The sequence below is a fragment of the Molossus molossus genome, unplaced genomic scaffold, assembly GCF_014108415.1.
Source record: "Molossus molossus isolate mMolMol1 unplaced genomic scaffold, mMolMol1.p scaffold_m16_p_3, whole genome shotgun sequence".
Lineage (NCBI taxonomy): Eukaryota > Metazoa > Chordata > Mammalia > Chiroptera > Molossidae > Molossus > Molossus molossus.
This window is the reverse complement of record NW_023425366.1, coordinates 121,625,215-121,648,136: the sequence shown is the minus strand read 5'-3', so window position 1 is coordinate 121,648,136 and position 22,922 is coordinate 121,625,215. Positions and strand designations below refer to the sequence as shown.

The following is a 22,922-nucleotide window of genomic DNA, read 5'->3' as shown; positions in this document are numbered from 1 at the left end:
GCCCTAAAACTTAGATATCATTCATGGGTCCCAGCTGATTAGTGAAGAACGTGATGGGGCCTATTATCCTCAATCATAGCCTTTTGGGGTAGAGCAGCTTCTGATCTGGCCTTTAGCATGCTGCTCACCACCCCAGGCTCAGTAGGGTGCTGGAAAGATAGATGGCATGATTAAATGAAACGGTTTGGCCTGGTGGGGTGGGTTTTCTGGGTTTGGTAGTTTCTTCATCTGACATTAAAAGTTCGCACCCAGCCCAGATGTTGTGGTTCAGTGGATTGAGCATTGTTCCATGGACTGAGAGGTCCTGGTTTGATTCCCAGTCAGGGCACATGCCTGGATTGCAGGCTCAATCCCCAGTAGGGAGCATGCAGGAGGCAGCTGATTGATGTTTCTCACATCGATGTTTCTTTCTCTCCCTAAAAAAAAATCAATAAAAACATTTTTAAAATACACACCCAGATCCAGAGCAATGACACTCTGAGCCATCAGGGATCTGAGGAGGGGTCTCTGGGCTCAGCCAGCTCCTGTTCACTCCCCTCTGTTGTCTGGACTTCCGGGCACATCCTCAATTATCTGTACCTCTGGTTCTGCCCTGTGCCCCATTATTCAGCACCAGGCACTTTTGGGACTATCTCAAAGCAGTAGTATAATCTTGTTTCTCACTAAATCTCTTCTGCCAAACTTCACTCTCTCTTCTCCCTTCCTACTCTGTCAAAAATGTCTGGGAGGTCTGTGCTGGGCTCTGACATTGTCCCTGGCTGCCCGCGCACATGCTGACTCTCAGTGCCCAGCACTGTCCTGTCGACAGCAGCTCTAATCACCCTGGCTCTGAAATCCAAGGGGAACTCCTGGAGCATCTGGAATGGCACCCCAAGGCCTCCTTGAGGATGAGGAGTAGACTCACTGGCCTCCACTCTCTGAATGAGCTAGAAGGAGGCTGTGGATTCAGACTGGTTGCCTCCACTTTTCAGGCTTGGGGACCTGCCCAACCACACTGTGGGTCATAGCAGCAGTCCAGGGAGTGGTTGGAGTTGGGGCTCTACAGAGGGCTGAGTTGGTGCCACCAGGATAGGACCTATCACCAGGTGGCAGAGAGCCAGGGCCTGTGGGAGGACAGAGGTGTCCTAGCCCAGCACAGAGGTCCCAGGAGGGGCAGTAGGGGGCCTTCTGATGCCAAAGGAGGGGCTACTCTAGAAGTCAGTGACATATTGTCCTTCTGCAAGGTCTTGTCCAGGAACAGCATCAGTGGGTTCCCAGGAGACAGTAGAGCTCACGCTTGCATTGCCCTCAGCCCCCCTATCCTGCAAACACCATCACACTCTAGCAGCTCCTCCACACTCTGCTCTCTGGCTTTTCCAGAGTCTGGGGGAACTTATAGGGCTGCGTCCCTCCTCCTTGGTGGCTGGGTTGGGGATGTGCCTGGACGGCGCTGCAAGATAATCAGGAAGAAAGCAGGTCAGTAGCTGCTATTTGGAATTTGACTGTGTCCAGAGGAAGTCATTTCAGCTTCCTGCTCCTCCTGTGTGTCACAGCCAAACCTGAAGCAGAGGGAATTCCTCCTCAAGCCAGTCACTCCTCACACCCACACTTCTCAGAAAAGTTGCCCCTTGGAATTAAATTCACACGGGTAGATTTAAGTCTCTGCCCCTGCCTAATGCTGCCCTCCTGCCATGTTGCAGGAAAGGCAGCGTGTCCTGGAGCCCCTGCTGTTCTAGAGGAGGTGGCTACAGAGAACCCCGCCCCCACCTGCCTTCCTGTGAGATGAGCTGAAGGCTCAAGTGCCCTGTGCTCCCATGGAATGGTTGGGGCTGCCTGGGCCAGGGCTGCTCTTGCCATCACTTGGCAAATGTAGAAGTGCCACAAAACAAGAGTGATTGTCTTGGTACTGTGTCTTTTCCTGTTTTGTTTTTAATCCTCACCTGACGATATATTTTTTTCCATTGATTTTAGAGAGAGTGGAAGGGAGAGAGGGAGGGGGAGAGAGAATCACATTGATCAGTTGCCTCTCGCACACACCCCAACCAGGCTCCGGGAGTGAATCCACAACCCAGGTACATGACCTTGACCGAAGCTGAAACCCTAAGGTGTGTGGGCTGATGCTCTAACCACTGAGTGACACTGGTCAGGGCTCTTCTCTTTTCTTGTTAAAAATAGTATTCAAGCCCTGGCTGGTTTGGCCCAGCCGTTAGAGTGTCTGCCTGCGGACCAGAGTCCCAGGTTCGGTTCTTGCTAAGGGTACGTACCTCAGTTGCACTTTGTCCCCGGCCCCAGTTGGGGTCATGGGGGTGGCAGCCTCTCGATGTTTCTCTCTCTCTTCCTCCCTCTTTCCCTCCCGCTCTATCTGAAGATAAATGCAAAAATGTCCTCGGGTGAGAATAAAATAAAATTAAAAAATAGTATTCAAGCCCAGTTGGTGTGGCTGAGTGTTGTCCCATGGACTGAGAGGTCCCAGTTCGATTCCCCATCAGGGCACATGCCCAGGATGTGGGCTTGATTCATAATAGAGGGTGTGCAGGAGGCAGCTGATTAATGTTGATGCTTGTCTCTTGTCGATGTTTCTAGCTCTCTCTCAAAAAAAATAAAAATATTTTTAAAAGAATAGCATTCAACATTAACCAGTTTTGAACTTGTGAACTCGAAACTGAAATCCTGAGAGTGTCTCTGTTCTCTGCTGGTACCACAATTGGCCCTCCTTTGTCGCGGTTAATCAGTTCCAGACTCTACCGTGATAAATGAATTTCCACGAAGTAGGAGTCTTTATTTATACACAGGCATCCCTCGCCACTTCGGGCTTCAACTTCCGCAGCTTCACTCTTTCGCAGTTTTTTATAATACTATACTATACGTATTTGAAAAAACCGTGCTAGAGTGAAGCCGCGAAAGTCGAAGCGCAAAGTGGCGAGGGACCACTGCATATGGAAAACAAATTCCTTTTTCACAGTGCACAACTGAGGCGGTGTGTGGCTTCAAAGACACAAGAGGACAGACAGTGACCCTGTTCACCCCTTTGGAGACAGCCCCACGATCCTGTGTGGTTGCCCTCCAGCCTCCTCTCTGTGCCTTTGACTTTAGAGGCCCATCTCCTCCCACCCCAGAAAGCAGGCGCCACAGAAAGTAGAGTGAATCCAGCCCGTCAGCTGCTGGTCCTTCACAGTGACCAGGATCAGTAGGTGTCTCAGAGGTGCTCAGAGTGGACCAAGGAAATGGGTGGGCTGCATGGTGGGGAGCCCTGACTTCTGTCCTAGAGCCATTGGCCAGAGCCTTCGGGGATGGAAGTACTTGACATACAGAGAAATCTGGAAACGTCAAGAAGAGTGACTGCCTTTTAGTGTGTTTGGGCAGCTGATCCCAGTCTGATGGGCAAGCGTTTGGGGCAGGTGTGTTTCTTTCCAAGTTTGCTGACAGGAAGTGGTAGTTGTAATTCTGGAGCCCGCAGCTTTTACTCCTGTACCTGGCTCTTAGGGCGGCATTTATAATAATTTTTAGCAGAACCTTACAGTGTGCCTCTCAGAGGTCAGCAGTGTTGTGATATTTGCTGTTGATGGTGGCAGGCACTTCGGGCAGGGAGTAGCTTCCCTTGGTGTTTGCCTGAGGGCAGCGGTGAGTGCGTGGGGGAGGCTGCAGCAAGGCGGGCATCTGGGCCCTTGCAGCACTCCTAGGAAGGATACCGGGACACGAGTGCAAAGCCACCCAGCCTCCAGGTGAATCCCAAAGGATGCCTGGCTGCTTGCCCAGAGCCCTGTTGCACCTGCACACCTTTCCCTGGCAGCTAGGGGAGGCCCTGTTCACTGGGGCCTTGGGATCTTGAACAGCCCCACCTGCCACCCTGGTTGGCTCAGGGATAGTAAGGGGCTTGGACCAGGAAGTGAGGAGCTAGCCGAGCCATGTCAGTCCCCTAGGACCTCTGGCCTCCTCTGGGTGAGGAACAGATATAGCTTCAAAAGGGATGTGGTCCCTGGGGCACCTCCCACGAGTGTTCTCAGGGCGAAGGAGGGCATTTTCTTGTCCAGACCCTTGTGTGTGGAGTGGAGCAGCCCTTAATGTGGCCCTGGCCTGGGGGTAGAGGCATAGCACAGCACAAAAACCGTGGATGGCCACCAAGCCTGAACCACATGGCTGGTCGCCATCACTCCTCGATGGACTCTGGCTTGAGCCACAAAGCCTGATGGCTGGGTCTGATCCAGGGCTAGAATCCAGAATCTTCCAGGAGAAGGGGGCATGTCCTCTGGGTGGATGTGCTGTTGGCAAGCTCACTGTGCCACTGACCCAGGCATGGAAGAGAGCTCAGGCGTCTCCACAGTTGGGTACGAGTCTCTCCCCAGGCGCTGTGCGCTAATTGGGGCTATGGGACTAGTGGTGGAGTGGTGGGGTTGGAGTGCAGTGTGGGTGCCCCCTCTCTCTGCAGAGGTACTGGGACCTCTCCTTAGAACCCTTGGTTCACAGAATGTCCCTGAGACCCTCTGCCCAGCCCCCTGCCCTGACTGAGCCTGGTTCTCATGGCCTTGTAAGTACCATGCGTCTGAGACTTGGGGCTGTGGTCCTGCCATGCAGGGGCACACCACGAGGCAGACACTTTTTGCTGGGCCTGTCTGTCGTCCTCTTGGATGAACAACCATGTGCCAGACAGCCCATTTCCTGACTCTGTGCCCTGCTATCCTCCCACCTCTAGGGGAGCTGTTGATGTGTGTGAGCTGCTAACTCATTTAGGAGTGAGCTGCAGAAGGTGGCTGCATGAGAATGCTGTCCTGCCAGTCCCGAGGGCGGGGAGGTCAAAGTCTGGGCCCTCCCTGGGGTGGGGCCCTCTCCAGGGTGGGGTCCCAGCCTGGTTTCTGGTTTCTGGTAGGGTCAGGGGAGGGTTCCCTCACTCAGGCAGGAGCTTCACATCCTGGATTTCCACCCTGGTAGCAGCCCTCCTCAGGCCGTGGGGAACCTACCGACAGGCTCTCGCTTCACATCTGGTGGGTGTGATTCTGGGTTATGGTGGGTGGCCGTGGGCATCCCAGGCACAGGGAACAGTGCTCCAGAAAAGCTTGGTGTACCCCGGGTGGGCCCCTCTTCTTCTGTCCCTTTCCTGGGCCCCTGTCCTAGGGCTGATTTCAGGTGGCCCGTCAGGTCACTGCAGTTGGTGAAGGACCATTATTGCAGGGTGGAGCATGGTGCTTGATAAGCTTCAACGGCACTTTCAGCTCACAGGCTAACATGGGGGTTGGGGCACAGAGTCACAGGGAGCCCCAGGAGTGGGAGCTGGGACAATAGGGCATAAATACCCAATCCTTCCCCATTGGGATCTGCGTGTAGCCCACACCTCCCCCTCTCTGGTCCCCGTGGCTGCAGGCTTCTGGTGTCTGCTCACCCCCATCCCTGGGCCAGGTAAACTCATTTGGTGGCAGCAACTTACCCACCATCCACAGAGAAGTGCCCCTTTTCTGCCTCACACATTCTGAGGTCTCAGCACTAACCCTTAGAGGGCCCACAGGGCAGTGGGAAACAGGTGAGCTGGGGTGAGAGTTGGTGGGGTGTCGCTACTAATACTCCAACCTTTCATCCTCATCTGGCCTTTTGTGTGCTCATCACTCTTGGTGGATGGTCCCCAGCTGTCCACTCAGACACACACCTCACACCAGGGCTGATGGACAGCCCAGGCAGCCCCACGTTCATGTGCCCAAGGCCAGATCTAGGCCACTACCTCATTTAAATCTGGGCATTGGTTCCTGAGTGAGGGAAGGAGGGACCAGAAGAGGCTCTGGGGCTGTGGGGCTGTCGCTCACCCTGAAGTGCCCTGTCTCGGGGTCCTGTCCCCTTGCACAATCCAGGGAGCTGGTGCTGCCGTCATCTGTGCTCTCTGGCTTCTGCCTGGAGAGTGTTATACATCGTGCTCTTCTGAACACACAGCAGCCAAAAGGTGAGCACCCTGCAGGCAGGGTTCCTGAGTGTTGCCATATCCAGTGCTGCTGGGATACGGCCTGGGAAACAGCAGGGCCCTGATGGCCATTTGCTGAATGAATTTATTGATGAATGAAGGAATAAATGAATGGGCCTAGAAGGAATAAAGGAATGAAAGGAATAATTGAATGGCAGAAGGTCTCCCCACACTCTCACCTGAGGTGAGAGGAGGAGCAGCTTCTACAGGAGAAGAGGGCTGTAAAGGCTTGTCACCTGGGATCAGGGGCTACTCTGCAGAAGGCCCTGGGGTTCCATCTCAAAGGACAGTACCTGGGCGACTATTTGTAAAAGCTCCCATCCCTGATTATTCTAATGAGTCAGGGGGGCCGTGGCAGAGCTTCCCACATGTCACCCCATGCAGGTGGGACTCTGCTTAGCTTGAGGCTGCAGAGCCCATGCTGTGCTTGGTGGCCCGGCCAAGTGCCTTGCTCAACAAGGGCGATCCTTTGTGGGTCTCACTCTCAGGGACTCTTCCCCACTCTCCTTGGGCCAAGATAGGGTGTGGGGGTATTGGGGTACTGTCATCCCCTGAAATCCCCAGAGAGGGCCTTCTGGAGCCATCTGCTCTCTGGGGGAGGGGGGGTTGCCCTTCCAGGCAGCCTCTCTGTTTCTCCTCTTTGACCCCCCAGTAAGGGGCCTGTGCTGCCCCTCCCCACCCGAGAGTGGCCTGGCCACTGCCACATAGCCCACCCCTCAACAGGCCTCCCACCTGCCCCAGATGGGGTCTGCAGAGTCAGTTACCTAAGGGTGTGTCGGGGAGCTGGCCCTGCTCAGGTGCCGCTTGCTCTCCTGGCGTGCAGGACCGGGGGGCCAGCACACCCTCCAGCTGTCTGACAGGCCTGAGCCTTCACTGCCCTGCTGTTAAAGGCATTGATGAAGAGCAGGTGGGTTCTCAGGGGAGCTTGCACTTTGGGCCAGACATCCAACCCACACAGGATCTTATTGCTCCTTCCTCCAGGCAGAGCCAGGCGCCTGTGGCCCCACACATCTCCCCGGGAGGCCCAGGGCCATATTCTCCCTCGGCATTGGGGCTGGCTTTCCCTTTGGCCCTACCTGCATCAGGCGGGCCATGGGCCAGGTGGTGGCCCTGACCTTGATGAAAGTGCACTCTTTATCCTGTCCCGCCATGGTTTTAGAGTTCTTAGGCCAGGCTTCCCCACACTGCCTAGTTCTCTGTTCTCCTGGTGGAAACAGGCAAAGCTCTTTGTCAGGGACAGACCAGCCCTGGACCAGTCATGAGCAGTTCTGCTCCATGGGTATCTCTGCTGGGCATGGCTCTAATTCAAGCCCTCACCTGTCTTCACCTGCTCCTCCCCTCTCTGCCATTCACCTGTTCAGGTTAGCTGCAAAGGGGGAGTCTCAGAAACACCTGGGCCCTTTTTCCATGAGGGGCTCCTGTGTGGAGTGGGGTTTAAAAGTTGGGGGCTAGTCTTATTTTGATATACAACTTGTAATCATGGGAGAGGCAGGTGTCTTGAGTGACCCAGGTTGATGTGGAACTGACCACTGGTGGGTGTGCTCTGGGCACTGGGTACCCACAGCTGCATATACTTAGGCCCTCTGCTGGGCCTGTACTGTCCAGTACAGAAGCCATGTGTGGCTGCTGACCGCAGAGCATGGTCATTCATGCAGAGATGAGCATGGACCACAGTAGAGTCCAAAGACCTTGACCAAGATGGTGACTTGTGACCCCCACATGGTTTCACCTGGTCTCACACTGACATGGTAATGTTCTGAGTGTGTGGGATTATGTGAGGTATGTTATCAAGATTCCCATATCCTGCCTATCATCTCTTTCTCTCTTTTAAAATATATTCTTTAATAATTTTAGAGAGAAAGGAAGGGAGAGGAAGAGAGAGATAGAAACATTGATGAGAGAGAACATCAACTGGCTGCCTCCTGCATGCTCCCCGCTTGGGATTGGGCCCACAACCTGGGCATGTGCCCTGACCAGGAATTGATCCAACAACCTCTTGGTGCATGGGTCAACGCTCAACCACTGAGCCGCCACACCGGCCAAGCTATTGTACCTTTCTTACATGGCTATTGGTGGATTGGAAATGATCTCTGTGGCTCGCGTGATGTGCCTACTGAACAGTGTCCCTGGCGACTGGAGCTGGCAGACAATCCTTCCAGGGCCAGGTGGGGATAGTGTCAGCTTTTCGGGCCACCACAGGGTCTCTGCCCCACTCCTCAGCTCTGATTGTGCTTTGTGGTGAGGACCTGAGTGTCAGGTGACTTGTGGAACCACCAGGCCAGTCAAGTCTGGTGCTGCTCTGTCCCACCCACATTCCCTGGAGAAAAGGCATCCCAGCGAATGTTACTGCTGCAGGGGGATCGGTCCATCTGACCAAAGCTCTTATGGGGCAGGGGTCCCAGACTTCTACTGTCCTACATCCCATGGTGCTTGGCCCCTGCTGGTTTCCAGAGCTGTGTGCTGCTGCTCACTCTCATGCCCTGCACAGCCACACCCCTGTACTCTAGGCCCACACTGGCCTGCCTGCACTGCAAGGATGCATCCCCCAGTTTCACTCCACCCCTGGCCCCTGGGACTTATTTGGGAGCTGGGAGTAGGGTGTCAGTGGTAACAGTGGACCCATGGGTGGGCTGTGCTTCTTGGTCACCTGCACAGCTAGAAAGCCAAGCAGACGCCCACCTTGGCCCAGAGCCTGGCTGGGTGAGTGAGGGGAGGCTGGACAAGCCTCTTTCCTAACCTGGCTGGGACTTGCCTCGTGTGAAATAAGATGTGCCACCTCTGTCTCAGGTGCTCTTGGGCTGTGTTTCATTCCTCTCTTTGGCCAGTGGAAGTAGGGGCCTCCCCTGGAGTTTAGATGGTCTCTCCCACTGGAGACCTGGCCAGCCTCCTGGATACCTCTCGAATCGCTCATCTCCTCTTGGGCCCCTGAAATTTCTCTGGGTTGGGGAGGCTCTCCTTCAGAAAGGCTTCAGAGGGTAAGTGGGTAGACAGTGTCATGCAGGTCTTTTCCTGACTTTGCAGGGCTGCACCAGCTCCCCTGTGCTCACTTCCTTGTTTTTCCTTTGGTTAAATGTCCCTTTGATCCTTCCCACCACAATAAAGCAAAAATTGTGTCATTTCTCTTCTCACTGAAGATAACTCTCTTTGAAGACTAGTGGCTGGTGACATCATCATCCCTCCCCTGTGGGCAGCTGATGGGCTGATGTAGGTTTTCAAGAGCAGTGGGTGCTGGTTATGGGGCAGGTGGGGTGGAGGGCAAGCACCTGCAGTCCTGCTCCTGGCCCCAGCGTGCCTCGTGCTGAAGGTGCAGCTCTGTCAACACCTGTCCCTCAGCCCTGTGGGGACCTCTGCTGTGGAGATACCTGGGGTGGGCGCTGCAGGATGCCTGCTGCTGGGTCAGGCCCCGGCCCTCAGTCCCTGCTCCATGGCTGTCCCCTGCCTGCCTCGAGGCCACTTGCACTAGGGAACCCTCCCAGAGCTCCTGGGGCTTTGTTCCTGTGAATCATGCTGTTTCTTCTCTTTCTCTTTATTCTCTCTCTCTGTTTATTTTTGTTGTGTGACTTTGACCAGCCCGGCCACCCTGTCTCCTGTGTGGGTGCTCACCTCCCTCCATGCTCTGGCCGCATGTGACCAGGCCCAGCTCTCAGTGCGGCTGCCGTCACGGGGGCCATGGGGAGCTCCGCTTCCTCGCTGGCCACCGAGACCGAGTCGGACCACAGCTTCCCCGGGGGGCCACCCTACCCAGGGCCCCCGGCAGCAGCCGGCTGTTGTAGGAGCAGCCCCGGGGGACCTGTCTGGGGCAGTGCTCTGGTCACCCGGCAGCACCAGACCCCACGCCCCCGGGCCCGAAGGTAAGAAAGATGGGTGGGGCCCCAAGGGGTAGGAGTGCTGCTCAGTCAGGGTGCCCCTCCTTTGGCAGAAGGGCTTGCAGAGAAGTGGGATCCCTATATCTTAGGGTCCTCTGATGATGCACTTTCCCTCAATGGCATGAGACCTCACAGGCTCTGGGGTTGGTCCATGCTTGGCAAAGAAGGTCTGAAAGAGCAGCCCTCCTTCCTGAGCCAGCTGTCAGTCTGGTGCTCGTGATGAAGCAGCTTCTGCAGCTTTTTGCCTGGCGGGTGGGGAGCCTACCAACCCCAGGCCTGGGTGGCGCTGGCATGTGCTGAGAATGCTGGCTTGCTTCCCGCAGTATATTTGGGGGCACTGCTTGGGACCCCATCTGTGTCTGGCACCCCTGCTCTGACATGGCTGCCTGTGGTGGCAGGGCAGGGGATGGTGCCACAGGGGCAGACCTTCATATGCCAGCTCCTTTTGGCTGCGGCTGCATTCAGCCCAGGTTTCTGAGCTCAGGCCATCCATTGGATCACCTGGGGAGCCTCCCCTCAGAGGGGCTGGAGTGACTGATGCCCCTGCTTTCACTCTGTCCCGTGGCTTTGCTGGTTGAGAGGCGCCCAGTGCTCAGTGTACACTCAGGTTCTGCAGACCTTGGGGCAGAGATGGCAGTAGCCGCTGCTCTCTCTGGGTAACCAGGCCTGGGTTCAATAGGTAATAGATATCTTCCCTGTTTTGAAAGCATGTCCTGTTGCCAGGCAGGCAACAGGCAGGATCTTTTTTTTTTTTTATCCTCACCCAAGGACATTTTTCCATTTTTTGTTCAGATAGAGTGGGAGGGAGAGAGAGAGAAACATCGATGTGAAAGGGACACATCGAGTGGCTGCCACCCGCACGACCAACCAAGGTTGGGGACAAACTGCAACCGAGGTACACGCCCTTAGTGGGAACCGAACCCGGGTCTCCAGACCGCAGGCCCGCACTCTAACCACTGAGCCAAACTGGCCAGGGCAACAGGCAGGATCTTAATGGGCATGCAGGAGTAGGGCCAGCCTCCTGGGATGGCACTAGAAGTGAAGCCTGAGTCCCTGGCAAGGAAGGGGTTAGCAGAGCTGGGTAGAAGAGTCTCAGATGTCTTGCCTAGTGGGCAAGAGTCGGGAGCTCAAGGTCCAGAGGGATATGCCCAGAGGCAGGATGGTGGTAGGGACCAGTGAGAGTTGGGCATGATGTACAGTGAATTATTAGAGAATATCCCTTTGTTACTGTATTGATGATGTACTAGTGAACAATTCTGTATCCCAGCTTTATCGAGCTATGGCTTATGTACTATCAGATTTACCCTTCACATGTATTCATTTCAATGGTTTTACTCCATTTGTAGAGTTGTGCAACCATCACCACAATCCGGTTTTTCAGTATCTTCATGCCCTCAACATATCCTGCTTGTTTGCAGTCCCTCTCCCCAAACAACTGCGGGGCTTTCTGTCTGTAGATTTGCCTTTTCTAGAAATTTCACAAAGGCAGAATCCTATAATAGGTGTTCTTCTGTGTCTGGCTTCTTTCACTGAGCATAATGTTTTCAAGGTCTATCCCAACATGTGTTAATGCTTCATTCTTTTTATGACTGCCTAATATTTCATTGTCTAGGTAGACCATATTTGATTATACATTTCTCAGTTGATGCACATTGGGTTGTTTCCCCTTGTTTTTCATTTGTTTGTTTTGTTGATCCTCAGCTGAGGTTATTTTTGCCATTGATTTTTAGAGAGTGGAAGGGAAGGAGGGAGTGGGGGAGAGAGAGAAACATGGATGTGAGAGAGACACATAGATTGGTTGCCTCCTGCATGACCCAGCCACAGACCAAACCTGCAAATCTGGTACAGGCCCTTGACCAGGAATTGAACCCAGGACCCTTCAGTCTGTGAGCTTACACTCCAACTACTGAGCCTCACTGGCCAGGGCTCCCCTTGGTTTTTATGTATCCTGCTTCTCTGAACATTTGTGTATGTTTTTGGGTGGACTTAGGTATGTTTTCATTTTTGGGGGGTAGATAGATGGAATGGAATTTCTGAAGTTTATTGCAAGTGTATATTTAACCTTCTAAGAAACTACTAGACTGTTTTCCAAAGTGGCTGTACCATTTCGCATTCCCACCAGCAAGGTAGGGGGAGCTGTACATCCACATCCTGGCCAATACTCGTCATCTGTGGTTTTGATCCTGGCCCTTCTCGTGAGTGTGAGATGGTGTCCCATGATGGTTTGATTTGCATTTCCCTGATGGTTGGTGATGTTGAGCATCTATTCAGATTTCCATCTATCTGTGCACTTTTTTGTTTTCATTTATTTCCTTAGGACAAATTGCTAGGAGTAGAATGACTGGATCCCAGGGAAGGAGGCTGGACCCCCTGGTGAGCAGCAGATGAGCTGTAGACCCTATGGGGTTTTAGTTTGCCAGGCAGCTTCCTCTGAGGCCTTGCAAGCACTCTAGGGGTGGGTGTATGTGTTAGACTTTGGATCTTGACTCACACCCTCAAGCCAAGTGCCTGATGACTTTTTTGCGTTGCTCTTGCTCATTCTCCTGGTTCCTGCCAGGCCCCTCACCTGGGCTGCTCCTTTCATGGCTACTTCAGTTGGGCCTAGATCTCAAGGTAGTTACTGCCTGCCACTGGGAGCAGGGGCAAAGGCAGATCAGGAAGAAATCATGCTGATGACCTTGAGGAATTCACAGGCATCCAGACCAGAAATGACAGAGAACAACAAAGGAGGTGGGCACATCAGATGGCAGGAAGGGACAAAGAGCCCACCATGTTGCAGCAGCACTGTACACCAAGGCCCTGACAGGACCCCCTCCCCAGCTCTGACGGGCATCAGGCACGTCAGCAGCACAGCAGCTCCTGTCTCCCGTCAGCATGCTGCCTTCTTGGCCAGGAGCACCCCATTGTAGTGATGAAGCCAAGAGAGCCAGGTGTGGCCATATCGCCTATAACACTGCCAGGCTGGGGGCAGGAACTTTGATGCCCCAGGAGTTACTTATCTTAATAAGCAATTTATGTGAGCATTGGCTACGAACAAGCTCTGGGCCTTCCCTTGGGACACAGACACAAGGAACACAACCCAAGACTGGCTGAGGGTGACCTCCAGAGGAGGTACCCAGCATATTTTCGAACCGGCAGGGGTCCAGGGTTGGGCTGCCACAGCTAGGCATGACATCCAGACCTCCTAGCATGTCCTGTCATGGAGCCCAGCCTTAGGTTCAGTGGCTTGACTAAGTACGTCCCTTGTGTGTGGACACTCTCAGCTTTCCTGGGAAGCAAAAAGGCCGTCTCCCAAGATGGGGCCACTCGTCCACTTCCCTGCAAACATGCATGTCCTGAGCATGTGGGGGACTTCATGGGGAGCCCAAAGAGCAACTCTGTAACCCCCCCACCCCCCCCTTTGAATTGAACTGACTATTGGTGACTCAGATAATGAGGGTAGAGCAGGTATTTGTTGTTGAAATTTTCTGGACAGTTGCCTCAATTTTCCATTTGACTTGGTCTTTCTGTTATAAGGAATGCTCGGGTTGTTCTCCATGAGCAACCAATTTCCTCCCTCAGAAGTGATTGCTTCTGTGTCTTGGAACAGAGGTGGCAGCCGCTGAGTGAGTTTCATGGAGCTTGGGAACGATTTGTGTTGAGGGTTTAGTTTGACTCCAGGTTCCCAATCTTCTCTTACTTTCAGGCTTTGCTCGGCAGTCTGGCCTCACCTTCAGACGCTCTAGGGTTTCAGGTCTCTGGGCCTTGCTGAGTGTCTCCTGGACCCTGAGACATGTCAGGGTGGCTGTTGAGGGTGGCCCTCAGGTTTCGGAGACCAGAGCAGTTGCTCCCCTGCTCATGGTTCCTCTGCTCACTCGTCATAACCCCTGAGCCACTTCTCACCACCTGATGATGCCGAGATGGGTGTGAACTGTAAGGTGCAGTTGCTGCGGTCGGTGAGGGAGCGCTGTGCCAGTTCTGCAGCTGTGCCACCACCACCATCCCCAGAGCCTCCTTCTGGCCTCGGGCTACTGCTTCGTCCCAGCTCACCGCTGTCTCCCCAGGGCTAAATTTGATTTTTAGGCATTATTTTCATTTAAACCTTTCTCAATTCCAGACAGATTCTTCTTGCTTTTTCTGGTCCACCAGGACAGCTGTGAAACACACCTGCCCTGTCCCCAGATGTTGGCCAGGACCAGCAGACACCTTGCCTTGTGTGCAGCCTGCCCTGGGCTCTCTGCCACCCCCAGTGTTTGCAAGGCTCTCGTTGCTCCGTGTGCCTGGGACCAGCAAGGCCTGGAGCCCAGGGCAGGTGTGTCCTAGGAGGGTCTTGGGCTCACCTCTCCTGATAGAGCAGGGGCCTAAGTCTTTTCTCTGGAGACCAGGTAGGGTACACAGGATGAGTGACCATCCCCTGAACCTGGGGTTGGGGTGGAGGCTGCCTAGGACTCCACCTGTGTGTGCACATGTGTGTGGCACACTGTATGCCACACCTTCACTATGGGCCCTTCTCTAATGAGGAACAGTGGTGGGGGCGGGGTCCGCAGTAGTGTCCAGACTTCTTAAGTTTTACATAGTGTAGAAGCCAAGGCTTGGCCAGGCCCACTGTGCTGGTGCTGGGTGCCCACTCGCTCACCCCAAGGCCCGTTTACACAAGAAGGCGGCTTCACAGAGCTCATTTGGAGCCTTGGGAAATATTTGTGTTGTCAGGGTAGATTTTGTTTGTTTGTGTGTTATTAAAAAGGCAAGTTTCTTTTTCTTTCTCAACCAAAAGGGTTTGGTGTGAATGTAGCATAGAAGCTTCATGCCTTGTAAAGAACAATTGATTTTTCTACCAGCAGAGCAGCTGTGTAGGAGAGTGTGTGGTGGTGTATGGGCATCCCCTTGAGCCCAGATCAGCCCTTGAGAAGCAGGTTAAGGAGCCAGCCTCACCCTCCCCTCAGACCTATGACCCATCTTGGGTGGGAGGAACCATTTGGGAGCATCCCACCTGCCCTGCTGTGGGTCTGAGTGCCTTTCTTCTGCACCTGGGAGAAGCAGAGGCCCAGCCTTGGGGGAGGCAGGCAGGCCACACGCCCAAGAACCCACCCAGCAAACCGAGCTGCATTCCAAGGCTCCAAGTGGCCTGCAGGGCAGGTTGTGCAAGGGGACCCTGGGAGGGTGGGGAATGGGTGCCCTGCTCTGCTCTGTACCACCAGCAGCAGGGTCCTGGGAGCCAAGTGCAGGTCTCCTGACTCCTACCTTCCTGTCTTTCAGTTCTTCCTGTCCTGCCCTCCATGTACCTACTTGATTTCCATGCCTCAAGCTTGGCAACTTTCAGAGTACCATTTCTCTGGCCACACCTGGCCTGTGGTACGAGGCTCTCCCTGTGGACCCTGCTCCATGTCCTGGCCCTGGCACTATCTCTCCCCCAGGACCAGCACCTGAGGGTCTGCCATACCCCTGAGGTGTAAGCCTATCCTGGGTATGTCTGGCAGCAGCCTACCTACCCTCCAGTGTACAGCCAGAGGCCTCTTGGGATAGGAGCTCCAGGTGGGGCAGAGCCCACTCTGAGTGTTGTCAGCCCTCCAGCAACATAAGGTGCCTTCCCCCAGCCAGTCTCCAGCCATCCCAGGAGGGAAGTGTCCTGCTGCACACAGGATTTCCCAGGTCTGGGTATGGCTAGCTAGCATTTTGTCACAGGCCGCTCAGAACAGGCTGATGTCCCTCTCCCTTCTCCCACTTCCTTTGATCTTGGATACCTACCCCCTAGGCTGGGCAGCCTGCCCCTTCCCACCACCCCATGGGCCTACCATGGCCCCCACCACCTCAGGACTCGGCTGTGAGAGGAAGAGGATTTGCCTGTTGCTTCACTACACTGAGCTGCCTTCTTGAACCTCTGCCAGGCAGAACTGGGCCTGCAGTGGTCCTAGTTGGCAAGTGAGTGGAGAGTGCTCAGCCCCCACAGAGCTCAGGCTATGACCAAGGACTGGGCCATCAAGAGGGGCTGCTGAGGCGCAGGTGGGTCACTACCATGGCTGGAGTTGGTCAGTCCAAGGGCCTTGGCATGGGGACAGAAGGGCTGTGCCCTCCTCTAGGCAGGAATGTACTCAGTGGATAGCTGCAAACTCTGCTAGGTTGCATTTCATGGTCAGATAACTAGTCCTCAGCAAATGTCAGAACTGCCTCCTATCCAGGGGTCTCTGGAAACTCCAGAAGCAGAGAGCCAGCTGGGCTGGGGAACTCAGTGGGTGGCCCTGAGTCAGGGGTGACCCCACCCACAGCATGGAGAGGACCATGCACACCCTGCCTTCCTCTCATATACATACTTTTTGTGTGTGATGAGAATTTATGTAACAAAACTGTTTCAAAGTGAACAATTCATTGGTATTTAGTAAGTTCACAATGTGCAGCCATCACTTCTACCTAGTTCCAAAACATTTTCATCACCCCTGAGGAAAACCTCATGCCCATCACACAATGCTGTCCAGCCCCTGGAACCACCAGTCTTCTTTCTGCCTCTATGGGTTTGCCTGTCCTGGACATTTCACGTAAATGGAATCATACAACATGTGGTCTTCTGTGTTTGGTGTCTTTCACTTGGCATGTTTTCAGGATTATTCCCTGTTTTAGCATGTGTCAGAGTTTCGTTCTTTATTCATTGGTGGACATTTGGATTGTTTCCACCTTTGACTACTGTGAATAGATCTGCTATGAACATGTGTGTTTGTTAGAATACCACTTTCAATTCTTTTCTTTTTTTTATGTTTTTATTTATTTTTTAGAGAGAGGAAAGGAGAGAGAGATAGAAACATTGATGTAGGAGAGAAACATAGATGGGCTGCCTTCTGCACGCCCCCTACCGGGGATCGAGCCTGAAACCCAGCCATGTGCCCTGACCAGGAATTGAACCAGGACCTCTCAGTCCATGGGACAACGCTCAACCCACTGAGCCACACCAGCCGGGCCACTTTTCAATTCTTTTTTTTTTTTCCCCTCGCCTGAGGACATTCTTTGCATTTATCTTCAGATAGAGCAGGACGGAGAGAGGGAGAAAGAGAGAGAGAGAGAAACATCAATGTGAGAGAGATACATCAAGTGGTTACCACTCACATGACCCCAACCGGGGCCGGGGACAAACTGAAACCAAAGTGTGTGCCCTTAGCGGGAACCGAACCCGGGACTCTGGTCCACAGGCCAACATTCCAACCGCTGGGCCAAACTAGCCAGGGCCCACTTTTCAATTCTTTGTGGTAGATACCTAGAGGTTAAATTGCTGGGTTATATGGTAGGTCAATTTAACTTTTTGAGGAACCACCAGACAGTTTTTCCAAGCAGCTGTACTATTATTTTGCATTCTCGCCAGCAGTGTAGGGGAGGGTTCAGGTTTCTCCACAATTTCACCAATACTTGTTATCTGCAGGTTTGATTCTGGCAATGCTAGTGGTATGAAGTGGTATCTCATTTCCCTGATAACTAGTGATGAGAATCTTCATGTGCTTATTGGCCATTTGTGTGTCTTTTTTGTTTTCAATTTTGATTATTTTTGTTACAGATGTTTCTCCTTTTTACCCCCCAGATACCCTCCTCCCCATCCCACCTCTCAACCCCCCAGCATTGTTGTCTATGTCCATTGGTTACACATATAGGCATGTAAGTTCTTTAATTTATCTCATCCACCCCCCCCCCCCCCCCCCCGCCACCCTTCTCTGAGGTTTGTCAATCTGAACTGTACTCCTTTCTCTGTCCCTGGGTCTGTTTTGTTCATCACCTTATTTTGTTCCTTATATTCCACAAATAAGTGAGATCATGTGATGTTTGTCTTTCTCTGATTGGCTTGTTTAGCTTAGCATAATGCTCTCCAGGTCCCACCATGTCATCTCAAAGGATAAGAGATCTTTCTTACAGCCGCATAGTATTCCATCATGTATATGTACCACAGCTTTTTTACCACTCATCCATTGATGGACACTTGGGCTGTTTCCAGATTTTAGCAATTGTAAATAGTGCTTCTATCGTGTATCTTCTTAGTAGGAATATCTATTGAAGTCCTTTGTGAATTTTTTTTTTTATCCTCATCCGAGGACATTTTTCTATTTTTTGTTCAGGTAGAGTGGGAGGGAGAGAGAGAGAGAAACATCCATGTGAAAGGGACACATCGAGTGGTTGCTACCCACACAACCCAACCAGGGCCGGGGACAATCTGCAACTGAAGTACGTGCCCTTAGCGGGAACCGAACCCGGGTCTCTCTGGACCACAGGCCTACGCTCCAACTGCTGAGCCAAACCGGCCAGGGCGAGTTTTAAGGATTCTTTACATGTTCTGTATATAAGACCCTTATCAGATGTACAGTTTGCAAATATTTTCTCCCATTTTGCAGGTTATAATTTCACTCTTAATGAAGTCCAATATTTTTTCTTTATTTGCCCGTGCTTTTGGTGTCATATCAAATAATTCACTGCCAAATCCAAGGTCGTGAAATTTTACCTATATTTTCTTCTAAGAGTCCTGCAATTTTTGTTTCTACATATAGGTCATAAGTTCACTTTCAGTTAATTTTTTAATACAATGTGAGGTAAGAGCCCAGCTTCATTCTTTAATGTTTATTCTAGTTGTCCCAGCACAATTTGTTAAAAAAGACTGTCCTTTCTCCATTGAATGGTCTTGGAACCCTTGTCAAAATTCACTTGACCATATGCGTGAGGGTTTATTTCTGGACTCTTCATTGTATTCCTTTAGTCATATAGTATAGACATATATATAGGCTGTCCTTGCACCAGTACCACACTGTCTTGACTTTCTGCCTTTTTCAAGATTGTTTTGCAGCTTGGGGACTCTTATAATTTGATATGAATTTTGGAATCAGGTTTTTCCATTACTGGAAAAAAAAAAGGCCATAGGGATTTTGATAGGGATTGCATTGAATCTACAGATTGCTTTGAGTAATATTGTCATCATAACTATATTGTCTTTCAATCCATGAGCATAGGATGTTTATTTATTTAGGTCTTTAATTTCTTTCAGCAATTTTTTTGTAGCTCTCAGAATACACGTCTTTCACCTTCTTAGTTAAAATTATTTCTAGGTATTTTATTATTTGGGGTGCTATTTTAAGTGGTATTGTTTTCTTTCTTTAAACCGTCACCCGAGGACATGCTTTTTCATTGATTTTAGAGAGAAGAAGGGAAAGGGAGAGAAAGAGAGAGAGACAGCCATGTGAGAGGCAAACATGAATTAGTTGCCTCATGCACACGCCCCGACCAGGGATCAAGCCCAAAACCTGAGTATGTGCCCTGACCTGGAATTGAACCCATGACCCTTCAGTTCACAGGATGACATTCTAACCACTGATCCACACCAGCCAGGGCAGTATTGTTTTCTTAATTTACTTTTCCGATGGTTCATTGCTGGCACAGAAACAGCTGATTGTTGTGTGTTGATCTCATGCCTTACAACTTTGCTGAATTCATTCATTAGCTCTAGTAGTTTTTTTTATTATTGTTGTTAATCGCCACCCGAGGATATTTTTTAATTGATTTTTAGATAGAGTGGAAATGGGTGGGGGGACATCAGTGTGAGAGAGAGAGAGACACATTGATTGGTTGCCTCCTGATGAACCCAAGCAGGGCCAGGGATCCTACTTGCAACCCAGGTGCATGCTTTTGACCGGGAATCAAACCCAAGATGGGCCAGTGCTCTAACCACTGAGCAAAGTGGCCAGGGCTCTAGTAGTATTTATGTAGATTCTTGGGATTTTGTGTAGGATATGTCATCCTCAAATGGAGATAGTTTTACTACTTCCTTTGCAATTAGATACCTTTATCTCTTTTTCTTGCCTAATTGCTCTGGCTAGAGCTCTAGCACAGTGTTGACTAGCATTGCTGAGTTCCTGATCTGGGAGGAGCACCTTCGTTCTTTCACCACAGTGCATGATGTGGGTGTTTTGTTGATGCCCTTTATCCTGTCGATGAGTACACTTATATTCTTTCCTGTGACTGATCAAAGACTACCACCACACCAGAGCCCTGTGGCTATTAAGATAGTGTGGCTCAGCCCCACAGGAGCCCCTCCAGAAAGGGTCTGAGGACAGAGCTGTGGGGTCCCTCGGAGGCTTTGGGGAGCCTCTTACTCCTTAGAGTTCTCGAGCCCCTCACAGGCTTCCTTCTTGAGCCTGATGTCTGTCACAGCCCAGAAGGGCACTGATTCTTCTGGCTTGACCCTGCTCGTCCCAGGTGGAGACTTGGGCCCCATCCTGCGGGCCTGTACTGACCGGGGCCTTCCCTTGCAGCCACACGCACTCGCCTGGGTCCATGGCCACCGTTGGAGAGTGGTCCTGCGCGCGCTGCACCTTCCTGAACCCGGCTGGCCAGCGCCAGTGCTCCATTTGTGAAGCCCCCCGGCACAAGCCTGATCTCGACCAGATCCTGAGGCTCAGCGTTGAGGAGCAGAAATGGCCTTGCGCGCGATGCACATTCCGGAACTTTCTGGGCAAGGAAGCCTGTGAGGTGTGTGGCTTTGCACCAGAGCCCGGGCCCGGCACCTCCTTGCTGCCAGTCATCAACGGGGTCCTACCCAAGACACCCTCCATCCTGGTGGAGACCAAGGGCAGCTGCAAGGAGGAGGCAGGTCCAGTGCAGACAGAGGGACTAGTGACCAAGGAGCCAGTTGGGGGGCAGCCCAAGGAGGAGGAGGGGGCAGCAGAACCTGGGAGTGGCTGGGCCTGCCCTCGATGCACACTGCACAACACACCCAAGGCTAGCTCCTGCTCTGCCTGCGGGGGCCCCCGGAAACTCTCGCTGCCCAGGATTCCTCCTGAGGCCCTAGTGGTCCCTGAAGTTGTGGCCCCCGCTGGCTTCCACATCACACCTGCCCCACCCCAGCCCGGGGAAGGTGCTGAGGCCGACCCTCCCTCTGCTGCCGACCAGGAGCCACCCCGGATTCCACCCTTCAGCCCCTTCTCACCCACCCTGCAGAACAATCCTGTGCCTCGCAGCCGCCGTGAGGTACCCCCCCAGCTGCAGCCACCGGTGCCTGAGGCCGCCCAGCCCTCGCCCCCTGTTAGCTCCAAGGGGCCCCCCCAGAGCCCGGGGTGGACTTCAACTGGGGCCTCCCGCTTGGCAGAGCTGCTGTCAGTCAAGCGGCTGAGCGCGGTAGAGGAAGAGGTGGCCGAGGGCGGCTCTGTGCTGCGCCGGTGCAGCTCCTGCTCTGCACCAGGCCCCTCGAGCCTGTGTGAAGCCTGTGGTGCCACTCCAGGCAGTGATGTCATTGACCTGGCTGGTGATACCGTGCGCTACACTCCAGCCAGCCCCTCTAGCCCTGACTTCACCACATGGTCGTGCGCCAAGTGCACACTCAAGAACCCCACAGCGGCCCCTAGGTGCACTGTGTGTGGCTGCTCCAAGCTGCATGGCTTCCAAGAGCATGGTGAGCCCCCTGCTCGCTGTCCTGACTGCAGTGCCGACAAGCCCAGCCTCTGCGCTGCCCATAAAGCCAGCCGCCTCTTTCCCGAGGCACCACCTGAGCGCCTGGGCCAGTGGGCCTGCCCTGCCTGCACCCTGCTCAATGGGCCCCGGGCTAAGCACTGTGCCGCCTGCCACACGCCCCAGCTCTTGGAGGCCCAGCGCCGGGGTGCTGCACCACTGAGGCGCAGGGAGAGTATGCTTGTGGAGAAACGGCGACAGACAGATGAAGGTGAGGCCAAAGCCCTCTGGGAGAACATCGTGGCCTTCTGTCGGGAGGTGAGTCCTCTCAGGATGGTGGTCCACACACCACGGCTGATGCTCCCCTTCCCATGGGCCTCCCTCTGCTGTATCTTCTCTTCTCTGCTGTCCCTCCTCCAGCCAGGGAGAGGGAGGAGCCAGCAGCGTGAGAGGCAGCATTCCCTTCCCCAAGCTCTGAGCGTTGGCCTGGCACCAACTCACCCCTCACCTGAGTGTGACTGGCCCCCACTGTCCACATCTTGCCCCTTTTTTCTCCGCACACAAGAGTCCACGACTCCAGAGTCTGGTCTGACCCCTCTTAGGTGTGATTTCCATAGACATTGAAGCCATGGGGAGGTAGGGACACAGGCTTCACACCAACCAGGAGGCCCTGTGTTCCCTCCAGCTGAGGAGACCCAGCCCAAACTCCAGGTTGGGATACCCCTCATGCTCTCTTATCCTTGGAACTATGGGAGGCCTGAGCCCGGGGCAGTGCCACCCTCAGGTCAACTGGGGGGGCTGCTGCCCCCATCACTGCCAGCAGCCCACCTTGACAGCCTGTCCAGTCCTGTGTCCTGCCTTCCTAGTTCTAGCTGGGTCCTCCTACCTCTCCCCGGGGCCTTTGGTGTGGTGGGCCACGGGCTAGGTTGGGAGGCTGCCGGGGTTCCCTGTGTCCCATGCCCACCACCTCTGCAGTCTCCAGGCTGGGGGCTTCGCCATTATCTTGGGGCATACATACCTCTCACTGACCCATCACCGGCCTGCAGTGTCATGGTTGGCTGCAGTCTTCCATACCTGCACAATTTCGCATGGGTCACATGAGGCCCCAGCTAAGCTCACCGCACAGGTCAGGGTAGCTACACACATACTTACCCCCTTTCCTCTGGGACTTGGGCAGTGTTTTCAGGATACTGCCCTGGGCTGCCAGGGGGAGTGCGTCCTGGGCCTGGGGCTGCCCAGCTCAGCCTGACCGTGTGTGGCTATGGTCTCCGCAGAACAGCGTGAACTTCGTAGATGACAGCTTTCCACCTGGGCCCGAGTCTGTGGGCTTCCCTGCGGGTGACAGCGTCCAGCAGCGCGTGAGACAGTGGCTGCGGCCCCACGAGATCAACTGCTCCGTCTTCCGGGACCATGGAACCTCCTGGTCTGTGTTCCATACTCTCCGACCCTCAGACATCCTACAGGGGCTGCTGGGCAACTGCTGGTGAGTTTGGGGCACCCGCTCAGGCCAGGTGGTGGGACAGTCTGGTCGGGCTCCCCAGTGAGGCCCCTCGCTCTGCACAGGTTCCTGAGTGCCCTGGCTGTGCTGGCTGAGCGGCCTGACCTGGTTGAGCGGGTGATGGTCACACGCAGCCTGTGCACGGAAGGTGCCTACCAGGTCCGGCTCTGCAAGGATGGCACGTGGACGACAGTGCTGGTGGATGACATGCTTCCCTGTGACGAGGCTGGCTTCCTCCTCTTCTCGCAGGTGGCAAGGA

General features: G+C 53.6%; 1 protein-coding gene across 3 annotated transcripts in view; it reads left to right on the top strand.

The window, feature by feature from the left end:
• CAPN15 (calpain 15) overlaps positions 1-22,922 on the top strand; it is a 29,320-nt gene that overhangs the window by 1,879 nt on the left and 4,519 nt on the right. For 2 of the 3 annotated variants that reach the window (XM_036280471.1, XM_036280472.1), the window contains exons 2-4: positions 20,034-21,483; positions 22,440-22,648; positions 22,729-22,912. In XM_036280471.1, coding sequence (XP_036136364.1) covers positions 20,056-21,483; positions 22,440-22,648; positions 22,729-22,912 — 1,821 coding nt within the window. In that variant the 5' untranslated portion in view covers positions 20,034-20,055. Of the gene's footprint in view, positions 1-9,724; positions 9,772-20,033; positions 21,484-22,439; positions 22,649-22,728; positions 22,913-22,922 lie in introns of those variants that run through there. The other variant, XM_036280470.1, reaches the window with a different exon arrangement.